This window comes from Macaca nemestrina, chromosome 4 (assembly GCF_043159975.1).
Source record: "Macaca nemestrina isolate mMacNem1 chromosome 4, mMacNem.hap1, whole genome shotgun sequence".
NCBI classification, from domain to species: Eukaryota; Metazoa; Chordata; class Mammalia; order Primates; family Cercopithecidae; genus Macaca; species Macaca nemestrina.
This window is the reverse complement of record NC_092128.1, coordinates 159,289,415-159,314,264: the sequence shown is the minus strand read 5'-3', so window position 1 is coordinate 159,314,264 and position 24,850 is coordinate 159,289,415. Positions and strand designations below refer to the sequence as shown.

The following is a 24,850-nucleotide window of genomic DNA, read 5'->3' as shown; positions in this document are numbered from 1 at the left end:
TTTTCCAGAAAAAAATAGACATACACTCAAAATATTACATGTACTCTCATAGGAACATAAAACCCTAAAAGTCTAGGGGCATGTGAAATTCATGTTAGGAAACCCTGGTTTATATCTCCATTTTTGTTCTTCCTACACATTGCAATAGTTTTTATTTCTATCTAATAATCCCTTATATCTTCTTATTTCAGCATTCTCTGTCCAACTCTTTCTCAATTTGTGTGCTAGCCAGTCATCTAGGAGCTTTTATGAAACACACCTGCACATTCTCTACCCCAGACCTAGTGAGTCAGAATTTAGGGGGTAGGAAAAATGGTGTGCCTACATAAAGCTTGCTCAGCAGTTGTGACAGGTCCTCTGGATTGGAGTATCAAGCCATACTGACTGGAAACATTAATCTTGCACTTCACATCCTTGCGTCTGTCCCCAAATATTTAAAAGGTCCTCAGTGCCTACTTGATTGTAAAATTGCACAGTCCCCAGGAGAGCCTCCCTGAACTCTGTAGCTACTCCAACAACTGATTTAAGCTTACCTTTTATTAGGCACTCAAATTCTAACTTTCCAACAAATGCACCTAACTTTGCAACAACATTCATTGCCAAACATAGCCCATCTTTCCTGTTCCTAAACATTTGTATATACTGTATATTCTCCCAGAAACCCAAGCCCTTCTATCTCTTTCTCTAGAAATTCTTCCTATCTAGGGACCAGCTAAATGTAGCCTCCACCGGGGAATTGTTCTTGATTTTCAATGAGTAAAACAAATGACTTTTCAGGCCGGGCGTGGTGGCTCACACTTGTAAACCCAACACTTTGGGAGGCCGAGGTGGGCGGATCATGAGGTCGGGAGATCGAGACCATCCTGGCTAACACGGGGAAACCCCATCTCTACTAAAAATACAAAAAAATTAGTCAGGTGTGGTGGCCGGCGCCTGTAGTCCCAGTTACTCTGGAGGCTGAGGTAGGAGAATTGCTTGAACTCGGGAGATGGAGGTTGCAGGGAGCCAAGATTGTACCAGTGCACTACAGCCTGGGTGACAGAGCAAGACTCAAAAAAAAAAAAAAAAAAAAGGCCTTTTCTAGAATCCCAAAACGTCAAAACATTGTGTTTACATCTCCTTGAAGATAGATCACATTCTGACTTTATAACTTTTTTGTTTTTTAAACAAATTCTCTTAAGAATGTATTTTGTAAGGAAGGAATTCTAATTTTATTTTGTATTTCCCACCTACGTCACATAGGATCGTGTGTGTGTGTGTGTGTGTGTGTGTGTGTGTTTTCCTTTTTCTTTTTTTTTTTTTTGATGGAGTTTTGCTCTTGTTGCCCAGGCTGGAGTTCAATGGCACAATCTTGGCTCACCACAACCTCTGCCTCCTGGGTTCAAGCGATTCTCCTGTCTCAGCCTCCCGAGTAGCTGGGATTACAGGCATGCACCACCATGCCTGGCTAATTATTTATTTTTAGTAGACATGGGGTTTATCCATGTTGGTCGGCCTGGTCTCGAACTCATGACCTCAGTAGGATCATGTTCTGTGTAGATTATGAATGAATGAGTAGATGGATAGAAGGATGAATAAAAAGATTTAAGGGTTGGGAATCCTGTTTACAACTGTATGTAATTTCATTGGTTCATAGGGCTTTATAAAATAATGAATTTAACAATCAAAGTTTATCTGTTTAAAATTATGACTTGAGACAACGTTGAGGACTAATAATGAAGATGAAGATAAATCATCACAAGGCATTGTGGTAATCCCTCCATACTTTAAAACGAGAGATAGGTGATGTTAACATTTTCCATTAAATTTGTGTGTAGAAGACCCAAGGCTTTACTGAGCTTAGATCACTCTTGGAGAGGGATCAAGACAAAACACCTGGAAAGAAGAAATGTCTTCCCCTCCATGCTTTTAAAGAAATTGTAGTATTCTTCCGAAGGAGAAAGATGTAACAGAATAAGTAAATTAAAAATTTTAAACATTCAATGCCAAGCTCCTAAAAGCCCTAAAAAGAATTTCTTTTCATACTAGTAAAGTATGAAATTATTTCTATGTCACGTGGGTTGAAGGGTCAAAAGCTCTGATGCAATTTAATGCAAGGTCCCACCTAACATAATTAAGTACTTATTAGTCATCATTGGCTCTAGAATACTTAAAATTTAAAGCTTAAAACTTTCTTGTTATGTCTAAGAACATAAAAGTGAAAATACTTTTCAAAAGATTTGAAGTTTCATTGAGACGTGCTTGATTGAAGTGCAAAATCACTTGATAATTGTTAACATTTATTATTAGGTAATCAAAAGTTAATCTGGATATGTGTATACACAGCTTGTATTTTTAAATCAGAGAACATTTTATAAAAGTTTTGCAAAACTAAATAGCACTGGCTGCTCTTGCCATTTTAAAAACTATCAGTGCTTATTAGTGATTTTTCTTACATAAAACTTTAAAAACCAATTTTCTCATGTTAAGAATGAAGAAGGAAGTAAGAATATGGCTTTATAGCTTTAAAAAGTCATAATAAAACACTCAAATAATCCTCTGATGGTCATGGAAATCCCAAATAAGTCTCAAGAAGACACAAGAAAAGGCTTGGAGTAGTAACCCAAGATTTGTGAAATGAAATTGATTTCCATTCAAATCAGGTCTTTTACTCTTCTTGAAAATGTCAAGGTGTCAGCCTTGGCCATTACGAGACTGTGATTTATAGTTGAGACAAAGCGATAGTACCAGCTGACTGTCTGGAGCCATGGTACAGTGTCTGGCAAGGCTGCCGATGACAGCCACCTCTTTTCTTAACCAATCAGCAAGGCTTAAGTAAGACCCGAGTCTTTCTTCCTCTGTCTTGATAAGGGAATGATAAAATACAATCTGGAAGATTTACTTCGTGGGAAATAAACAAGCATTGTGAAGGGAAATAGGTATCATTTTTCCACAGACTAAATTGCAAACATTATTTATGGCAATCTATATTTCAGCCCTTTAGAAATACATATTCATAATAGGACCATAAACAGATGTTCCAAATATGACAACTTATTTTAATATACTGGAAGCCACAGCATAATTTTGTAATTTGATTAATTAGTAAGAAGAATTGTGAATGTTAAAATACATTTTCAAACTCTCTAAATTATATTTATGGCTTTGCTCATCTGCATCACAACAAAAGCCCAAAATGTTTTGCATTAGAACCATTATTCATAGTAATTTAATCTCTTTCTCATTGAGAAAGATTCCTAAACAGTAGTTCTTGATAGTAAAATGTTAAAAACCACCCAGGTCATACTATGATAAACAAAAGAGCAAAAAGGTAAAGGATAAGGAATAAGAATCTAACATCCTTATTTTATAATTGTAGCCATCATACATACATCATACACACAAATTAATTCACAAACAAAAATAAAAATTTCCAAGAATCAGCACATAATTATCTCTAACACTGGAGGTAAAAGTGGGGAGGATATAAAATTTGCTGTAAGGAAATGGCCTGATTATATGGTGGTTAAGTATAGACACAATAAGCTACAGAAAAAATAATCATCTCTTCTTTACTGAACGATTTATAGTAATCCTAAATAATTTTTAAAATTTCAAATTCCTAAATGAAACCAAATGCTGACTTTCCTGGTATATGTCGTATATTAAATGCTTATGGAAAGTTTAATAAAGGTAATTAATCTCATGACGCTCAAGGTTGAGATTTGCTGCGGCAGATGTTTTATAGTTTCCATGCTGTAAGAGGACATTTGGCAAAATAAACTAATGTTGCCTGCACATTGATAGGTAACAGTAAGTTTACCAAGACAAACATTTCAAAAGCCTATCAATCATCATTATATTCAGTAATTAAAAAATGTGTATTGGTGGTTGTGTGTTCCTTTACATTCCCACCTGCTTTAAAATCCTTTCACTTTCTACCATTGACAGACCCTCACTCATTCCTCATGACCTTGATAGGCTAGTCTTCTTTTGCCTCCCTACATTGGCCATCCAATCAGAGTAGTGCTTGTTCATCAAATAAGTGGATCCACATATGGGCATGTCACCAAAACAGAGCCAATCCAAGATTTTCTGACAACTGACACTGATGTTGGCATAAAGAGAATCTTTTTGTTTATTTTTTCTGGATTCACAGGCTGTAGGATGATGACGCATGATGCAAGTCTGAAGTTGTATGTGGCCATCTTTGCCACCACATTCAGAAAGCTTACCTGAGAATGAAGTCAGCATTGGAGAGAAATAGAAAGAAAGAGGGAGAAATATCAGGTGAGAGGGGAGGCAGAACCAGTAGAGAGAACTTGGGGGAAGGTGGGCAGAATAGATGAATTGATCAATAAATATCTTATTTTAAACTGCCAAATTATACTGAGGAACTGACGAATTCCATGTGGGTTTCAATCTCAGGTAGAATCTCTCCACAATGGCAACAAAGATGGTCACTAGCTAGTCCAAGCCTCCATTCTCTTTCAAACTTGCAATCCTTGAGGACAAAGAAAAACGATATTTTTCTTTTTTTCCCAATATTTATGTTACTTCTAAAAGAAGATATTAAGGAAAGCCTGCATGAAATTTCATTCATCCGTCAAGACCATACTGGCCTTGAATAAACTTTATAAGCAGTTTTCATAAAGAAAGTCAACATTATGATTAATAAAATATGCATTCTTATAGATGTGGGTATTCCATATAGAAGCACATCTTATAAATAGGTAAATAATGGGCAGAGATAATTTCTTGACTCAATCACTAAGAGACAAGGTAGGGATCACTTTTTCATCTCTTAAATTTAGAAACACATAGTCCTATTATTTATCAGCAAATTGCTCTTTCAGAGTTACAATTAAAATATTTTAAATCGTAGAGCTGAATGCGAGAAGATGACCTAGAAAGAATATACAAGCTGAATATTTTTCTTTCAAAGTAAGATGAGCACTTGTTATATGTCTAATTGCGAACAAAAATACATTATCTCTTTGTCCCATAAATATATTTGGTTGTTTTTAGTCAGTGCACTAGGTGGCCCTCACTAGAGAACATCCTATGGAAAGAAAACACGTTTTCTTTAAACGTAAGATACAATTCCTTTGAGATTCTGTTAATTACTTTTCCTCTCTAATTGAGAAAGTCACCACACAAATTAGAGTACAAATTTCATTCTTCTAGAAAGAACCTTAAAAGTTGACATTTCTTTGAACAATTGTTTCAGAAATCCTTTTTTAAGTACATTTTCATTTTCTGGCATGGCTTGAATTGAATTCTAAACTTTCTGCTGCCTGTCCTCTGAGCCCCTCTGGTGAATTTAAATAGGCTTCCCTATATATTTAGTACATTCAAGAATTCTTTGTTGCCGTGCCTTCTCTGCTTTATTATTAGAGAGCTGCCTCGGAAGTACAGCAGCCAGTTTGTTTTCTGCCATTAATAAAGAGTCTACTTTTTTTCCCCCACTTCTTTGAAGAAGTTGAAAAGGCTCCATGTTGGGTGGGAGGGAGGCCAGGAAGAGAGGGAGAAATGGAGGGAACTGCTGTGGTGTAATCCCCCAACAAAAAATGTTGTCTAAAGTAGAAACCTCCCCGAGGTTTACAAACGCCCAGGCTGGGCTTTAGTGTGATGTATAAGACAGTAGTAAGTTAGCTACACTCTGGTCCTCCCATGCCCAAGACTAGGAAGTGTACTATGCGTAAGGCACTGTGTTTCAAAATTCTACAAAATCAAGTGCTTCCATTGACTGGTGTTTCATTGCCACCCAAGGATTTTCCTAGAGATGTCCAGAAGCTGTAAAAACAACCACAATGTAAATCTATAATTTCTGATACTTCACTTATATGTCTGGAACAAATACGTAGAAGGATTTCATAAAGACCTACCAATTTGGATGTATAAACTACCAATGTTGACTCAAGGCCTAGGAAAAGCTAATTCAAAGGCAAGGACAGATGATTCCACAGAGTAGTCACTTGAGGCTCACAAATCATCAGACACCTATTGACAAAGAGGGAGAAACTTCTCAGAAAAGAGGCAAAGTTAAATCTGCCAACACAAAAGAACCCAAAACACCTCCAAAACCTTATATGGCCAAGACAAAACCTAGGAAGTTTTTATTCTTATTTACTTGACCTAACGGATATAGCCCATGATTATTTTTACACCTGTATTGTTCGTTTAGAAATTAATTATTAAGGTAACAGACTTAAAGCACATTACTTAAATCAATAATGAAAAATTTAGTTCACCTTTTCAGAATTTTTCACTTTTAAGTTGTCCATAAAATATGCATGAAATTAACTGCTTATATAAAATGAAGCTATTTAATCTTAAATTCACTTAATCTCAATTACCTTCAAGTTCCACCTGCTTTCAAATTCCTACAAGTAAACTATTACATACAAGTTAATATTATTGGCTGATAACGTACTTCATAAAGTTACATTTAACATGTAGAGATGTGGAGAAAAGCAACATTTAATGAAAATTGAAGCTAGCTCATTGAAAAAATGGTGTGAATCATTTTATGAAGATATCTCAATTTTTACACTATTTTTACTAAACCTTTTCAAGAAATAAAGACATATAGGAAATATATATGCGACTCACTGTATAGTTGGTCACTGAAAGATATGAAAACTAAATAGGATGATGATATATAATGACGGTACCTAAGTTTCTGCATACTAAATATGTATTTTCAGAGCTACACTAAACGTCTATTTCTCAAATGTTTACAATGGCCCAGGATTTTTTTTTTAAACTTATCTATATTAGGAACTTTGTTTTCCTTATCCAAATGCAGTCTCTAAGGGATCAGTGGGATTTGAGTGCTAAGTTAAATGTCTAGTAAAAAATTAAACAAAAGAATCCAGGCAATCAAAATGATGCCTGCATTTGCTGCCTACAGAAATGTAGGCTGCATTGCATGTGTAAATGGCAAGAAAATTTGAGCATTAGCTAACCCTTTATATACTGCTTTTCTCAAACTCATCCAAACATGACAGCTTGTAAAACCGTTTACATATTTAAGGTGTATTAGACCAAGCCTAGGCACATGTACCAGCATGTCCATTTGAAGAGGAGTTTAAGGCAGAACATCCCTTTCTAATTTCATTAGTAATTAACTGGTACTGTAATTCTCCTGAGATACTTATTTCTCTTCAAGATATTATTAATGTAGCCTAATGCTTAAATGATTTCAGAATATCTCTACACCTCTTCTGTAGTTCCACTGGAATACTAAAGTGTTTGGGACTTTTATACTGAAAAAGATATTGATCCCATGAACCCTGAAATGAAATATAATCATATTTAGATTTGGCAAAATTCCAGAGTGGCTTCCTTGATGGATCCTAAAAGCCTTTAAAAAATGCTATTTTTGAAAATTGATGTTTTCCTTACAGAGATTAAAAGTTCAAAGCATGAGTGTCACAATATGAGCAGAGCAACACAGAAGAGACAAAAGAAAAACTAATACTTCATTGGTCTTTGGTAGATGTTGAAGTTGATTTTTTTTTTTTTTTGCTAAAAAAAGGAACTTGAAGTTCACAGTAAATGAACAAACAACATGGGAAAGAAAATGAATCAGGCAGGGGTTAGTATATTTATGTAAAACAGTGATTGGCTATTTCGAAATTAAAATGTACAAATAAGCTGGTGTCAGAAAGGAGATGATTCCTCATTTCCACCGCATTGAGCAAGCTCACATCGGCAGCAGACAGCCCTTAATATATGCGTCTGGCTCAGGCTGGTCTCCCAACCAGGAAGCCATCGAATTGTTAATATCACTGCTTTTTTTGTATGCAACACACATCATTTTCTCGCTCTTTGTTGTAGATCTCTCCTTTTTATTTTAAGCTTAGTATGATCTGATTTTCCAAATCATATCATAAAGCCCTAAAACAATATTGTCCTGTGACAGCTGAGACAGAAATGCAGAAAAAGTGGCATCTGTCTATGCACATACCGCATAAAGTGGCTTATAGAAACAAAGTCACCCACTTAAATCTACACACACCTTTATGAAGTAAGAGAAAAGCTTTATCATGAGGCTCTCAAAAGACAGTTCACATAGGAGGGTTACATAGAGAAGTTCCATTCGTGCAGGATGATCAGTAAAAAAACACTTTATATGTTTATGGTGAAAATGAACAAACATCACTGCATTCTCAATTCAGCTTTGGTATATTTCTTTTATGAGACAGAAGTTAATATATAGTGTGGTTCATGAATATGATAACATTGAAAAATTTTCACATTTGAATAACCTATATCTGATATCACTATAGCCAATAAACATCTACCCCTTACACTGTTTTGGAACTAACTTGATGGAACCTCTTATAGATGTTATTTATGATCATGTTAAAACAGGTGTCAGTAAACACATACTTGTATGTGATATTCTTTTATATAAGAAGTGCTTTCAGATCCATTGTGTGAACATTGCTATTAAATGTAATCAAGTTTCTGTGTACAAGTAGACACACATACATAGATTTCTTTGTATTAACAAACTTATGGTTTTAAAAAGTACTCAATTCCAATGAGAATCAGGTCAAAAGAAATAAGAGATAAATACTACCAAAACTCTTTACTGTTTATATTACCTCCTTTCATTTGGAGCTTTAAACCTTATATTTATACATACACATACACACACCTAAAATTTCAGAACTTCTAGATAAATGAACTAGATGATATAAATAAAGGATCTGAATAGGTACAGTGTGCATACATGCTTAAACATATTCTGCATGCTTTGTACAGATGCATGTTTACGATATTGTTATATTAATTTTTAATAACTATGACTACTAGATGATTTGTATTCTATAATATTTCAAGTAGGTATTATAAAACATTTTTAAAAAGATGAACAAAGACTCCATACAGTATTCTAAAATACATTCACAAATTTATTTTAGCAATGCAGAAGACACATAATTTATGGCACCCATCTAAGGCAATAGTTGAAAGAATGAAGCCACTTTGTTGCTTCTATTATGGAAAGTCTGTCATCTCCATTTTGAATCTTGATATTCGTAACGTTACTGTAAAATTTTAAAATATATTTAGTATACTGATTCTATCTCCAATAAAGACATATCTGATGTGGCAATGGCTATTAAACTTTCAAAGATGACATGTTACTTATGGTTGGAAGAGTTACCTCTGATAAAACTAAAATTCTTATAAAACTAAAACTATGCAGTTCATATGCAGTTGCTAGTCAAAGCAGTTTGACTTCATAGGTGGCATTTACTGTTTTATCTCACATAGGCCCATGATATGTACACAGTAAACTGTAGAAATTTTTTAAAGAGACATATTTTCCCAATTTATTAATGAAACTTTCACTCTTGGACTCTCGTAACAAAAGAATTGTTAGAGTTGTTAAGACATATAAAGTATGTTGTTTGGATAGAAGACTCAGAAAGCACTGGCAATAAATACAAAGTATAAAACAGCATTCTTCTTAAATCGGTAGTAAAATCTAATAGGGTCAATAAAGAAGATTGTAAATCATGTTATTTCTAGGCCTCAAGCATGATTATAGCTGTGTATGACATAGTCTAAGCCATAGTTATATGGAGACATACAGGATTTATTTAAGTAGCTAATGTATATATTTCAATGCATATGAAAGAAGTTATAAATATAATTCCCTCTCTTCATTAACTGAAGAGATATCCTCTTATACTAGCCACCATAAAATGCACGAAAAGAAGCATTTTAAAACACTTATATTTTAATTTTGCTTCTTACACAGGTTTCTTATATTGCTTTTGTATGATCGTTATAATACAAATGCTATTTCAGTGCAACTGTGTAATCACTTTAGAGTACAGTTTCTGACAATAGTATTTTTGGGGCTGGGTCGTGGTGAAAACATTACTGATGATAAGGAAAAGCATTGTTCGTTTCTCCTAGGCAGAATCTATGTATGTTCTTTTGTTCTGGTGGTAACTGCAGACAATCAATAAGGTCCAAAGCTGCTGGTTCCCCTCCGCCTAGGTCCCAAGAGCCTGACTTGTGATGTTACTAAAATACCTCACAAGTTAGGGTCTCAGGGACTAGGAAAAGTCTGGTTTGATGCAGTAGAATTCTTCTTCCAGAAATAAGGATAGCTTAGAAATTACAGTTGGGTTCACTTAGGCTTTTACCTCTAAATACTATTTAAAATACATAAGTAGAAATATATATGATATATAAAAGTTAGGATGAGCTGAGTAATCACGACGACCGTTTATAGACTAATTCCAGACCTTAAAATAATGAAGAATATGAGAAACAAGGCAGACAATGAACACGTAAGAGTCATTCCATTAGATCCATAGAAAGAGACTAAACATGGGTTAAAATCTGCTTCTAGCAGATTTGTACAGCAACACCATAGCCTCTATTACATTAAAGAAGGATTATATGCCAGTTAATGGGACCCTAATTGAAATTTTGCTTCTCATTACACTGCTATACAGCACAACTGGTAAGGTGGGCCCAGGACATATAACACTTTACATCGGATTCAAATATATACCGTTGCAGTTAAGAACAAAACAAAAACTTTTCTGCATGTCATAATTTAATACCTCTGAAGCTTGATTTTTCTCTTTGAATCTCCAAACTATTCAGACAGCAAATATTTCCACGCATACTCTGTAGTTATTTGAGCAATGCCACTTGATAAACATGTAATTTAAAATGCTGGCAACATCATAAAAAAACCATGATTCTATTCCTTGAATAATTACATTATAAAGCTCAATACTTTTAAAAATACACAACCCCAATCCTGTATATTCAATGAATTTCCTCCGATCTTTTAGCCTTGTTTGTGGTTCGAGAACAGAATTTGTACTTTAGGAATGATCCAAGGTTTAGTAGCATAGAACGCAGGGTAAAACAATCGGACCAGCCATAATATAAAAGTCCTGGCCACAGAAGTGGAATCTGGCTCTTCTGAGGTGGTTGATCTTAAAAGGGAAAAGAGGAGGAAAAAAAAAATGGAAAGAATTAGAATGTTTTCCTGTAGAACAGGTGAATCATCCATTTCCAAGTAAGCTGCAAGGAAAGCTATGCTGCACAAAATATTTGCTAACTGGCCCCCCTCCTCCACCCTAGTACCACACCCCTTTCCAACCACCACCCCCCACCCCCTGTCCAGATCTTTACTCTGCCTTGTAAGACTTTAAATATTCTGCTCCATGATGTAATGCATCATTATATAAGATCTCTTTCTGTTTATCCTTTGATTTCCCATACTGAATCACTTATGGCTTAAAATAAATAGTTAAAAAACAAAAACCAAAAAAACAAAAAAGCAGCACTCACAAAAAGCGAAAAAATAAAACAGCCCTTAGATCTAAGTCCATGCTTTTCCCTAAAACTGAATATGGCTTTACAGTTTTTGACCATAGCATTCAACCAATTATCAGAATGAAAAATCTCACCCCTCCATAAATATGACATTAACATAATTATACCACCCCCATCACGGAGACCCATCCTCCTTAGGGAATACATCTGATGCTCCAAAGATGGAAATCAGTCAGATTTTAGTTGCTCTCCAACGTACCTTTGCTTCTCACTGACTGACTGGCTTTTACCCTCCACGCACTCACACGCCACCCCCTCCCCTCGGCTAGACACGGATGCCCGAGCGAGCACGCGCGCGCACACAGGCATACAGACACACAGCGAGAGGCGAGGCAAAGCATCTGATGCTGACTCAGAGCGCTTCTGTGAGCAGGGGGTGGCAGCGGCTGGTATTTTCACTGCGCTCATCATTAACATTAACTCACAGTCTAGCATCCACCCTCTCCCAGACCTGCTGGACTGCAGCATTTGCATGACGCTGTCACTCTAGCCTTTGCAGGTCAGATGATGGAAGAAAAAAACAGAAAGAAAAGGAAAAAGCCTCAAGGCTGTCTCGTAAGAAATGCCTTCATTTCTTCCAGGGTCTCCTCATTTTTTCCGCCTTTCTACTTCCTCCCTGGCTGTTTCTCAGTTGTTTGACATCTTTCCGGAAGAAACTGTCTTGTGCTTCATTGAGCCAGTAGCCAGCTGGTCCTCCCCTCACCTCACACTCCTGATCCCCACCCCTTTCCCCCGCTAATCAATAAGACGGATCTCCAAATGCAGTTGTGGAAACAGGCTCAGGCACAGTCTCATCCTGGATCCCCTACCTCAGGAAGCAGGCAGCCAGGCTCACACGTGATAGAGAGTAGTAATGCCAGCAATTCTTTAACAGCCCTAGACTGTATTCCATGCCTTCATTTTCCCCACCTTGGTCGAAGCAAGAGCAAAGGGGACTTTCCACTTCTATATGAAGACCCCAGGCAGCCCAAGAGACACATGAGTGAGACCAATCTGTATAGATCAATCATTTCTATGTGATAATGAAAAAAAAAAACCCTATGATTTTAATAAAAGTAATTGCTTAATATTTTTATTAGCTGTGCTCTCATTTCACAGGAATTATAAGACCTGCCAGGATCTGAGTCATCAATATGATTTAAACTGTGTTGAAATCCTAAGTTGCTTAATAAAATCAACCAACAGAGATATTAGTATATTTTACTTTTTTTAAATTTAAGAACTTTTAAAATAATAACAAATAGCTGTGTGACAGTGGATATGTTAAAGTCTTTGAGACTGAGACATATAAATATGTTTGCAGCCTATAAATATGAACCATTGACCATGTATGTTTAAATAAAATATGGATTCTTGTACATATGTGGAGACAACCTATTATATGTATTATTACAAAAGGAAGTAAAACATTTGACTGAACACAAATGTGTTTGTGCTACAGTGTTTCACAACACAAAAGGCAATATATAGGTATTTACTCAGTTCCTTTGTTCTTCAATTGCTCCCTTTAATGACAGAGTGTGGTAAACTGCCTACCTTTCCTTTCTACATGAACAGCATTTCTGAATTACTTGCCAGACAGAGCTAGCCATCAGTGACTCTGCAGCATACAAGAAATACATACAAAGGGAAGCAAAGTACGGCAATTCTCAAGCCAACTCTAATGCTGTCTGGTGCTGTAGAAATTTCAGTTTATTCACACAGACAGATCCCAGCATGCAGTGCGGCACTGCAGGCTCAACTAAGGTAGCAGATTGGCAACAGATCTGTGGCAACAAACAAGAAGGACAACCATTCGCAGAGGTTCCAAAGAAAACATCACACAACCTATAAAGAGATAGAAGCATCGGTAGTAGGGTATGTATCTCTAAGATGAGTTCCTACAGGCTCCTGATTTGAAAGCAGAAGAATAAACCTCTCAAACGCAACAACAAAAATAGAAAAAGAAGTTGGCACCAGAAGGAAACAGAATTAAGAATATACTGTAATAAGAGAGAAAGGCAAGAAGGAAAATAATAACAGAGGGAAGAAGAAAGGGAAACACAGAAATGGGAAGAAGGAAAGGAAGAATGAAAAAGGGAGAGAAAGAAACAGATAGTGAAAAATCCCTAAGCATTGAAGCAACAATCAAATACGAAATTAAGTTTCTGACCTGGAAGAATAGGAATAGTATTCAACAAGCTTAGAATCTAATGAAAAACTAAAACAAAAATTAACGCATGTGCAGCATAGCTTAAAATACTTGTCATTAACATTGAGATTCCTGCTGACTTCTTCCTGTCCTATGTGGATTAAATAAATCGGTCATCTCTTAATCTCCCTTTGCTCAAACCTAACTTTTTTTTTTTTTCTTTTTTAGCTCTTGGCATCTGTATCCTTTATGCTATTTATTTTTCTAGACAGTTGTCCACAATACTTTGGATAAATTAATGTCATGACCTTGCTATGGCTATCAGACATAAAATGTCGACTATTTTAATAATTGAACATGTGCTTACAGCAACTGCCTACTGATATCCCAGCTCTGTGGACTCCACACGAGCACTGCACTCCTAGCTCTGTGAATCAGAAACAACAAATGCAAATACAACTTTTTTTTCCCCCTAATCCATGCTATCTCTCTATTACATACAGAGATAGACACACACACAGGCCTTAACTTTACAGAAGGCATAATGATATTAACTGAGGAGTTTAGAAAATCAAGAGGAATAAATATTTGCAAAAAAAAAATCATACTTATAACTGAATGGCCACACATTTAAAATATTTATATCCAGATAGAGGTTAGCCAGGTCCGAGTACACAGGCTTCTGGTAGGATTTCCGTTAAGGCCAATGGGAATGCAGACTTGATGAAATCAATATTTATTTGAAAGAAGATGTTGTAATCAATGAGTTCAATTACCACTGTCATATACACAGGTTTAAGGTCTCTTCTAATTCTTAGCATCTTATCATCAACACAAAAGCATCCCTAAATCAGAGTTTATACTTTGACTGTGGCTAAAATATTTACAAAGTAAAATTTTGATGCTCTTTTACATTTAATTTAAGTCGTATAATTCAAGTATTGCCTTGCGAGATCAACTATTTTTATGTTTTTGGAGATTTGTTCTGTTAACTTTCTAAAAAATAAGCAAGACAGATCTGAATTTAACGTCAAAAAATATTTTCAGTTAAAGGAAGTAATAACTGACTACTCTGAAATACTTTCATACAACCTGCCTTCTACCTTACTACTAAGGCAGGAATCTTTTATTTCTTACAAATGCCATTTGAAATCAGTGCTAAGAAGGGGATCATATTTAATTTCTTTAGTGAGATTTGGAGTAAGAAGGATAGAAGACAAAAGACAAAAAATCAACGACAGTTCAAATTTTGACTCAAAATTCATGGATGTGCAGAATATATTATTACTTGCATTTTTTCTTTGTTTTACTTAACCTGCATTCTCCAATAAGCTGTGACCAGTCACGTGTAGATATTTAAAATTAAATTTAAGTGAAAATTCATTTTTTTTTCTGTTGCCCTAGCCATGTTTCAAATGTATAGAAGGGCACATGGTGGTGGATACCATTTTGAACAGCCTGGATATAAAACATTTCCAACCCTGCAGAAAGTGTCATAGGAGAGTGTTGACTTAAATTTTCCTCGTGAAAAGTTTTATAGCGTAATAGATTATTGGATCTCAATATTTTCTTTCAAGTCTCTTTTAAGAGAATGAAACTATGTTGATTTATCTGAAGGTCTAAAATAAACAATTTCTTTTGACTGAAGAGTATCTATTGTTTTTATTTACTAATAGTCTGGAAATATGCATGATTACTTAAGGAAAAAAGGTATATAGATACTAACTTTGAAATAGTTGATAACAATACTATCAGAAGACACAGAAAACTACTCAAGCCAAAGTCTCCAAATAAATATGAGGTGTTTATTTGTCTAACTTTTCCAGAAATGAGAGTCATTCTCTTTTTAGAGCCAAACAACACATATTACATATTTCTGCTTTCAATAAAGAAGTGATGTAATAGTAGTGTGAGTAGCAAAAGTTAAAAAAAAAAAATCTTTTCTAAAAATCCTGTTAAGGAGCAATCAGCAGTTAGGAGCAGACAATTTTTTTTTTTTTTTTTTTTTTGGAGACAAGAAATAGTATTTAAAGGGCAAGGGAGACAAAAATCAGATTCTTGTGGACTAGGATGAACTGGTTGAAAATTTTCTTTTGTTTTTGTTTTTGTTTTTGTTTGAGATGGAGTCTCACTCTGTCACCCAGGCTGGAGTGCAATGGTGCGATCTCGGCTCACTGCAACCTCGGCCTCCCGGGTTAAAGTGATTCTCCTGCTTCAGCCTCCTGAGTAGCTGGGATTACAGGAGCGTGCCACCATGCCTGTCTAATTTTTGTATTTTTAGTTGAGACGGGGTTTCACCATGTTGGCCAGGCTGGTCTCGAACTCCTGACCTTGTGATCTGCCCACCTTGGCCTCCCAAAGTGCTGGGATTACAGGCGTGAGCCACTGCACCCGGCCCTGGTTGGGAATGTTCTATGGAATTAACTGAGGAAAAAACCCAGATGATATGAGTGTGTTTGTGAGTATGTGTGTATGTGCGTGTGTGTGTGTATACCTTGGTATGACAGTTTTGATTTACAAATCCGATTCTAGAACTAATTATTTTAAGCAAAATTAAATGCAAAATGTAAATTTATATGAGTTATTACTTTAAAAGGTTCACAATGAAAGATATCATTGGTTTTTAACCAGAAAAAAACAAACAAACAAAAAAAAACCTTGACCTATATTTTCTTTTAAGATTTCGGTGTTTGGACAAGAAAATGACTCAGTGTTAAACTCAGGCACTTTATGACCGGGGTGCAATAGGTTTGTCAACCTGAAATTACTTTCTTTCTCTTCCTTTTGATATACGTAAGTGTAGAATATCACAGCTACCATGGAAAAATAATCAGAGATTTCTCCTCCTTTTAGGAATGATCCTGGCATGTAAAAATCTAATATTCATTCTTGTATTTAGTAATATAAAAAAAGTGATTGTAATTCATTTTAGTAATCTTTCTCATGCCCTCCCTTCCCTGTTTTCTTTCCTCTTGCCCTCCCCTTTTCTGCTGTCTGCAAGTGTACCACCCACTTTCCAATCTAGTCTGTCTGTCATCAGTATCCACAAGGGGACCTCATTCAAAGCACACTACAGAGATGACACTGAGATGAGGGAACAGAGCAAGAAGAAGAACTTGAGGAAGGTCTTGAGCTAAAAGTGATGTGAACTTTGTTGTGCAACCACACATACGAACAACTAGGTCTTGAGGATGCTGGCGGAGTGTTTCTCTTTCAGGGAAAAGGCAGGGAATGATAATGAAGGGCAATTTGGAGACCACAAAAATTATACCCTAACAAATTATATACAAATCTGAGGCCAGGTGGCTCACTCCTGTAATCGCAGCACTTTGGGAGGCCGAGGCGGGTGCATCACCTGAGGTAAGGAGTTCAAGACCAGCCTGCCCACCATGGCAAAACTCCATCCTACTAAAAATACAAAAATTAGCTGAGCATGTTGGTGCACACCTGTAGTTACAGCTACTCTAGAGGCTGAGGCAGGAGAATTGCTTGAACTCGGGAGGCAGAGGTTGCAGTGAGCCGAGATCATGCCACTGCTCTCCAACCTGGGTAACAGAGCGAGACTCTTTCTCAAAAAAAAAAAAAAAAAAATACACATACAAATCTGGAAGAGTATTTTTCAATAGTTCTCCATATTATACATACTAATGAGTAAATGTTTCTGCTGGGTTGATGTGCTTCCTAACAGGTGAGAGAGAAAATAATTAATCCTGGCTTTTTAAGAATGAGTATAAGTGAGAAGGCTTCAAATGACTTCAGAATTACTGTCTTATTTAGACTCTGAATACTATGGTACAGGATCAGTAAAAATTTATGTTTTAAGTAATGTAACTATAGAAAAATACTATTTTCCATATGGTAGGCTATGTACAACACCATGAAACAAAGTGAGAAAGTAGAAAAATAACGGATCCAGGAGTGAGAAAAACTGGTTCTAGTGCCAGTTCCATAATTAATAATGTTTATCATTTTGGAGAAGTCATTTAGCTCTTGGAACCTTAGTTCTCTTATTTTTAAAATGAGGAGACAGGACTAGGTTATCTCCAAAGCCCAATTTAGCCCTAAAATCCTGTGCAGCGGAAGGACAGTACAATTGGAAACACATCGTGGTAATTACTCTCTGCTCTTTAGACATCTGTTTACATAATTATCTAATTTAATCATCATCACAACTGTCCAGTAGCATTTATCCACAGTAAAGCTAATGACATAACCTTTTCCTATATCCCTGTGATATCTCACCTCATAGCTGAATTTCAAAAATTTGTATGATCTCAGGCCGGGCATGGTGGCTCATTCCTGTAATTGCAGCACTTTGGGAGGCTGAGGCAGGTCAATCACCTGAGGTCAGGAGTTCGAGATCAGCCTGACCAATATGGTGAAACCCCATCTCTACTAAAAACACAAAAATTAGCTGGGCATTGTGGTGTGCGCCTGTAGTGCCAGCTATTTAGGAGGCTGAGACAGGAGAATTGCTTGAACCCAGGAGGCAGTGGTTGCACTGCACTGCACTCTAGCCTGGGCAACAGAGTGAAACTCCAACTCACACACACACACACACACACAAAAATTGTATCATTTCACACTAGCTGCATAATGTGGCAACTTCAAAATGCTATACTAGATTTTTTATGTGGATTACTTTATTTCCATTGAAATTTTTTATTATTTGAAATACTGTATAAAATATTTTCATTTTATAACTAGAAAGATAGTAATTTTCTAAGATTTACAAATGTGTATACACAGTTATGGCATAGGCACTGGGGAGAAAACCTCATAATTTCATTGGATGACTGCAAAAATTAGCCTATGTGGATTGAAAAAACATTTTAGGATTCATTGATCTAATAGACACACTTTAGCTTTAATAAGGAGTTTAAAATTTGTCAGGATAAGACATATAGTTTACAAACCCTCTTTAAGTGGATTTCTGAAATTTGGAATACAAAGGAAACCAGAAAAACAGGAGAAGCATGGGTTAAAAATTATCTATCAACTTGCAAAAACTTTAAAAACATCTGTTTTGGTTTTTTAAAAAAAAAATTCATTTTCAAGTGCTCCTTAATTGAAGGGGAATAAAGTTATTAACGGATAGGTATTATACTGGCTGTGCATAATCATTTTTATTCTAGATTTTTAGAGTTTTCTTTCATGTGAAAAAATATGCTAATTTTGTAGGGTTCTTTTCATAAGAAAACACTTTATCTACTAATCATGACAGCAGGAGCACAAAATATAGAGTAAATTATTTTAAATTAAAAAGTGTTCTCTCTTTATAGATAGTTTTTCTTTTCTAAGTTTTATATATTAAAATAATTTACACACATTCTTTTCAAGATTGAATTTCACTTTGGTATCTCTATGCTCAGTAATAGAAACTGCTCCCACTTTTAGAAGTATAAGTAGTGTGAGATGAGTTTAACTTAAACAACAACAACAACAACAAAAAAACAAAACCATGTTATTCCATGAAAGATGCCACTACAGCATATTCTCAAACTCTATTACTTAGATCTTCAATCTTGGTTAAAGGAGCTTCCATTACATGGAGTTAGTGGAAAATGCTTCTAAGCATTATAAACATCATTTAAATATTTCTGAACAATGAAGGTTCAAGTGTATTTTGCATTCTCATGCTTTGTTCTATCTCTTCCAATCAATTGTATTGATTTTGCGAAGGGTTAGAAGGTATACTTCCATTGATCAAGAAAATAGCCTAACAGCAAAACTGTCTTTCAATTCAAGACAGATCAATCCCACCTTTGTCTCCTATTAGACACATTATGCTTATTTATTCCGCATCTTTACATTCCATAATATATAGCTGTTTAAGAAAGGAAATAGACAAAGAATTTTCTATTTTCTTGGAAAATATAACCCATGCCTGGGTGTTCCCCACACTGAACTGCTACTGAACTTAGGAGACCTTGTGACACCCAGCCAAGTGCTTGGCCTCAGTTTCAAGTTCACTGAAGAATGCGGGCCCTTTTCAGGAGTTTAGAAAGCATTAAAGAAAAAAAAAAAAATCTTCCAAAAAATATTGAAATCATTTAGCAAATCAGTGTTTGAGAAAATAATGATGAAGACACATCATCATAGCCATCTTTTCCAGAGCCCCCACTCACTTTTTTAACGCCACAGTAGAACTGGCTGAGCTATAAACAATTCATTGGTTCTGACAGCTCATAACTTGGGAAACAGAATGATCCAAGTTAAGTTACCTTAGAAAAATAATACAATAGAACAAACAAAAAACTCCTCACACAAGACAGTGCTAGTATATTAGTCTCTTTGGGGAGGTATTTTGTTAGGCTCTGTATACCAAAGCTCCAAGAGTTAGCATTTTGACTTTTACTAGCCTGGAAAGTTATATGCTGATTAACACTCTTCCAAACTCTCCATACAAAGCTTTACTTTGATAACAAAGAAAACATTCACAAATTCTACAGTCTCATGGCCCAGGTGGCCCACAGGCATGCTAATTTTTTTACAGTCATGTTTGACTATATTTCTTTATATAGCAATTTAATTAATGTATTTTCTCTTATGTGACACTAGCCATAACTCACTGAGGAAAAGGGTTAAGTTAGAACTTATGTTCAGATACATTGCTATTATAAACGATTGAGTTTAAGAGAGAATGTATTCCCATTCCTGTGCCTGGCAAAGACAGGTTTTAAAGTACACATTAAACAAAAGAAAACTGCTTTTCAATTACTAAATGCAGTGCTCAGTAGGACAGAAAACGTACTGCTTCTCTTAAATGCTAGACCTTTCAAACATTTGCTGGATGACAGCACTATAAAAAAATACAGTTTCTTTAGTAAAGAATTAAAGCTGAATATGCAACATTTCTTAGAAGCATTGAATAAGTCTATTTGTCCAGCTTACTTTGCAAAGGCTGCGTAGAAAACAGCACCATAAACACTTTCAGTCCCCACACAAGGGCTAAACAAAGAGTCCTCTTTCTAGCCATCTAATCGGGTAATTTATTTTTTCAACCATCACATAAATCGAAACACAGCTGTAACCAATGACTTGCAGATCCAGTTCCCAGCCAGCTGGAATCAGTTCTGCTGAAACAGCAAGATTTTTACATTGTTCACTTCTGTACATCTGGAGAAATCATTGAGGTTCAAAGGTGACCAGAAAAGCTCTTTAAATAAATTCAACTGACAGTGAAGATTTGCCTAAGGATCTACAAACTCTACATTCACTTCTACAAAATGTTCGTGTCATGAAATTAATGCTTATAAAGGCTATTTGCATCCTAGTCAATATAGACTTTATGAGTTGCTAATTGAATTAAGCACTTAAATGCCAATTTCTTTCAAAAAGCTTGCATAGGTTTCCTCGAAACTTTTTTCCTAGGAGTTGTTGCTATTTAAGGACGGTTGTATTAGAATACTACATTACAGGCAGAAAATCAACCATAAGAACCTGTAACAAAACCAGATACTAGAAAGGTACCTACTCATATCTCAAGTTCAATCGTGTTTAGCTAATATAATCCTCTATTTAGATAAAATGAATAAGAAATATTATCTGAAAGAAAGCAGAGCTGGAATACCTCCATCAAGCTAGGCAGGCAAATCCCTCAAAGGAGCCAGAGTCCTGGGAGAAACAAATGAGGGTTAGGAATGTTCCACATGCAGTCTTGCAGGGAGGTGATTCTGGCACAAGAAGGAGAGCAACCCACAAGCACCAACAACTTTTGCTCTGCTTCAGAAACACATAACTGGACATAGGGCAAAAGCTAAGACTCCTCAAAGCAAAAACAGAGGCAGTCAATCTTTGATGTAAAGAGCCCTACATAATAATTGGATAAACTTAGAATAAATAAAAATCTAGAAGAATAAATGTATTATTGGCATTTATATTATGCACAGTATATCAACTCCAATGCATCATTTTCTTCACAAAAGCCATCCAAAAGATACCTATTTATGAAATAAATATATATGTCTGATGAACTTCTCAAGTAAGTTTTTATTGTGGTTAGACAATGTACAAGCGAATCACAAATGCATTTTACTTTTTTTTCTTTAGTTAAATCAGTATACAGGGAAACAAGTTATTTTCATTATTTAACCTTTTTTTTTTTTTTTCAAATGTGTGGGCATTTCAATTATAGTGAATCAATAACCAGTAACTTCCTTAGGCATTCTGCCTTGAAAAAGATTGAACCAATAAATAGTGATCATGTATAGTTCTCAGTTCATTTTGAATGACAGATGGTGATCACATAGTGAGTAGCAATTCACAATTAGATATTAAATTCATACAAAGATGTTTAAGTTCAACTTGTTAAGTGTGGCTGATTTTTATGTGTCAATCACTATGTACACAGGCTATAGAAACATGATCTGGAACAGTTAGAAATGTGATTTAACATATAATAAAGTATTCAATATGCTGAAGATTACCTTTAAGACTTTCAGGGTAATGAAAAATTACACCTACCCAAAAGGCAGGCGATCTGCATTCTTGTCCACCACTGGTTATTAACTCAGTGTAGGATGTGAAGGAACGGGATCTAGACAGGCACACAACCTCTCTAGATCTCCCATAGAATAAAGATTTCATGTTGTTTCCAGCTAGGTGGAAAATGCATATTTTTGCAAGGAATTTTTAAAATCCTGATATACATCTGCCAATACTACTACTTCTGAAATGTGAAATCCCAAATTTTCTCCCTTAAAAAAGTCATTAATTTCTGAGTAAACACCATTTTAAAAAATCTCTCCTTTTTAAGATATGAACCAAGCAATCCAGAAATAACTAGAGTCTACTAACTTACATCCTTGATTAGTAGAGGAAAGCTAAATTTATAGGGAAAAATTTGTGAATGAACATTGCTTGAGTTTATGAATATATAATTTAAAAGTAAGCAGCCAGTGAAACATATCATTGCTTTAAAATTGTACTAAAATTAAACATCTCCCATACTCTGCCTCTACTGTAATATTAAGGTATTCTTCATAAGTAAATTCACATGACTGAGTTTTCAGTTTATAAACATTTTAATGATTTTAATTCACATGTATTCCAGAATCCTGTGGTTCTATGATGTACATATAGTTATTCAAATATACCACGTTTCTAAAGCATCTGTAACATATGACAATTTACGTGTATTATATATGTACAATTTACATATGTTAATATAAGTGAAGATTTATTATATTTGTAAGAGTAAAAACATCGAAGAATTTTTATTATTTATGATAGAATGTCAACTGAACCAACAGCAGTAGAAACTGTCACACAAATATTTGTTCAGAAAAAAAACCAACCAAACAAAAGTGTTTTCCCATAACAATTCAGCTAAAAGAAAAAAACGGGGGCGATGGGGGGGTAAATCTTATTAGAAAACAACTTGTTTCAGGTGTTTCCCAACAGATGATATCTTGAAATATGCCCAGCTAACATGTAAATTTCACAAGTTAGTTTCTTACTTAAACTTATTATTATCAAAGTTTGATCTGATATTTTTTACCCAGTTTCTTTTCTCATAATTACTCTAGCCTGTAAATTACAAAATAAATGTTTAGTATGTGATCCATACAACATATGCTATGAAAACTCTATAGAAAAATGCTCTCTGTGTCACTATGAGCTTGCTAAACTAAAAATGGGTGCCAGGCTTTATTCTTTTACAAAAACTAAAAATAGGTTTCTCATATAGATTTGAGTTGGTAGACTGAAGGAGAAAGTTCTAAGATTGGTGAATATTCCACGTCTATTTATGAACATATTTTACTTTTATTACTTAGTACATTGATATTAGCTTGACTCTTTTTAAAGAGTAGAAAAACATGGCATTTTATTAATGTTGCAAGTTTTTGTTAATCATATTATATATAAAATATTGTGATAATGGTTTTAATTTCTTAGAGCTAGGTGTTAAGAGAGTCACAACATACATTTTTAAAGTATGTATTTAAATATAATTGCCATTAAACTAGCTCTAAAATTATGTTTGATTATTATTTAGAAAGGGCTTTTTAATCCTAATAAAGGTTTTGTAATTATTAAGGCAGCTTTTATTTATATTAGTTATTATTTATATGCCTATTTTATTTGTAATAGTACATAAGTCTCCTTGGGAAATGATAGAATTGTAGATATTTAAAAGTAGTTTGGAGCCGGGCGCGGTGGCTCAAGCCTGTAATCCCAGCACTTTGGGAGGCCGAGGCGGGCGGATCACAAGGTCAGGAGATCGAGACCACAGTGAAACCCCGTCTCTACTAAAAATACAAAAAATTAGCCGGGCGCGGTGGCGGCGCCTGTAGTCCCAGCTACTCAGGAGGCTGAGGCAGGAGAATGGCGGGAACCCGGGAGGCGGAGCTTGCAGTGAGCCAAGATCGCGCCACTGCACTCCAGCCTGGGCAACAGCGTGAGACTCCGTCTCAAAAAATTCGCAAGGTGGAAAGTAATGAAAATGCATATTCAGAGAAGGGTGAAAAGTTTAGTCTTTTTGGATGAAGTAGAACATGATGAGAATATTGGAAGGTGGGACTGCAGAGAACATGGAGTGAAACAGGGAAGGGGCTCATAGACAAGATCAGATTCTTAACATGCATTCTAGAATCTTCCACAATCAAACAATACTTCCAAATTAAGATTCAATAGGAACTGATTTGTCCTTTTTTACTTAAAGAAAAATATGTAATATATAAATAAGTTCTTCTCCAGTTCTGAAGAAGGAGAATTGGACCTTATGCAAAATTCTCATAGATTGTTTAAGTTCACCATTATATACAAACAGAAATAAAGATTTTTCAAAGTCTACTCTGACTTTGATAATTTTAAAATTTGATGGGTTTTCTTTGCCAACCAAACTCTGGCAAGTCCAGCCCCCCCCCCCCTTTTTTTTTGAGACGGAGTCTGGCTCCGTCTCCAGGCTGGAGTGCAGTGGCTCACTGCAAGCTCCACCTCCCGGATTCTGCCTCAGCCTCCAGAGTAGCTGGGATTACAGGCACCTGCCACCACGCCCAGCTAATTTTTATATTTTTAGGAGAGACGGAGTTTCACCATGTTGGCCAGGATGGTCTCGATCTCCTGACCTGGTTATCAGCCCACCTCGGTCTCCCAAAGTGCCAGGATTACAGGCGTGAGCCACCGCACGCGGGCAGTCCAGCCCCCGCCTTTTTTAATTTTTTTATTTTTTTTAAATCAAGTTGGATCTTTGTTTTGGTTTTTGTTTTGTTTTGTTTTTTGAGACGGACTCTCTCTCTGTCGCCCAGATGGGAGTGCAGTGGCTAGAACTCGGCTCACTGAGATCTCTGCCTATCGGGTTCAAGTGACTCTCCTGCCTCAGCCTCCGAGTAGCTGGGATTACATGTG

At 35.6% G+C, this 24,850-nt stretch overlaps 1 protein-coding gene across 29 annotated transcripts in view; it reads right to left on the bottom strand.

The window, feature by feature from the left end:
• LOC105483467 (uncharacterized) overlaps positions 1–24,850 on the bottom strand; it is a 573,731-nt gene that overhangs the window by 45,615 nt on the left and 503,266 nt on the right. For 5 of the 29 annotated variants that reach the window (XR_011622707.1, XM_071095501.1, XM_071095502.1 and 2 more), the window contains one exon: positions 5,989–10,964. The exons of 20 other annotated variants lie outside the window; for them this stretch is intronic. Coding sequence is in view for 5 of the 9 variants with exons in the window: in XM_071095501.1 (XP_070951602.1) it covers positions 10,814–10,964 (151 nt within the window). In the remaining 4 variants the exon portion in view is untranslated. 4 more of the 29 variants (XR_988333.3, XR_011622696.1, XR_011622705.1 and 1 more) reach the window with 2 other exon arrangements.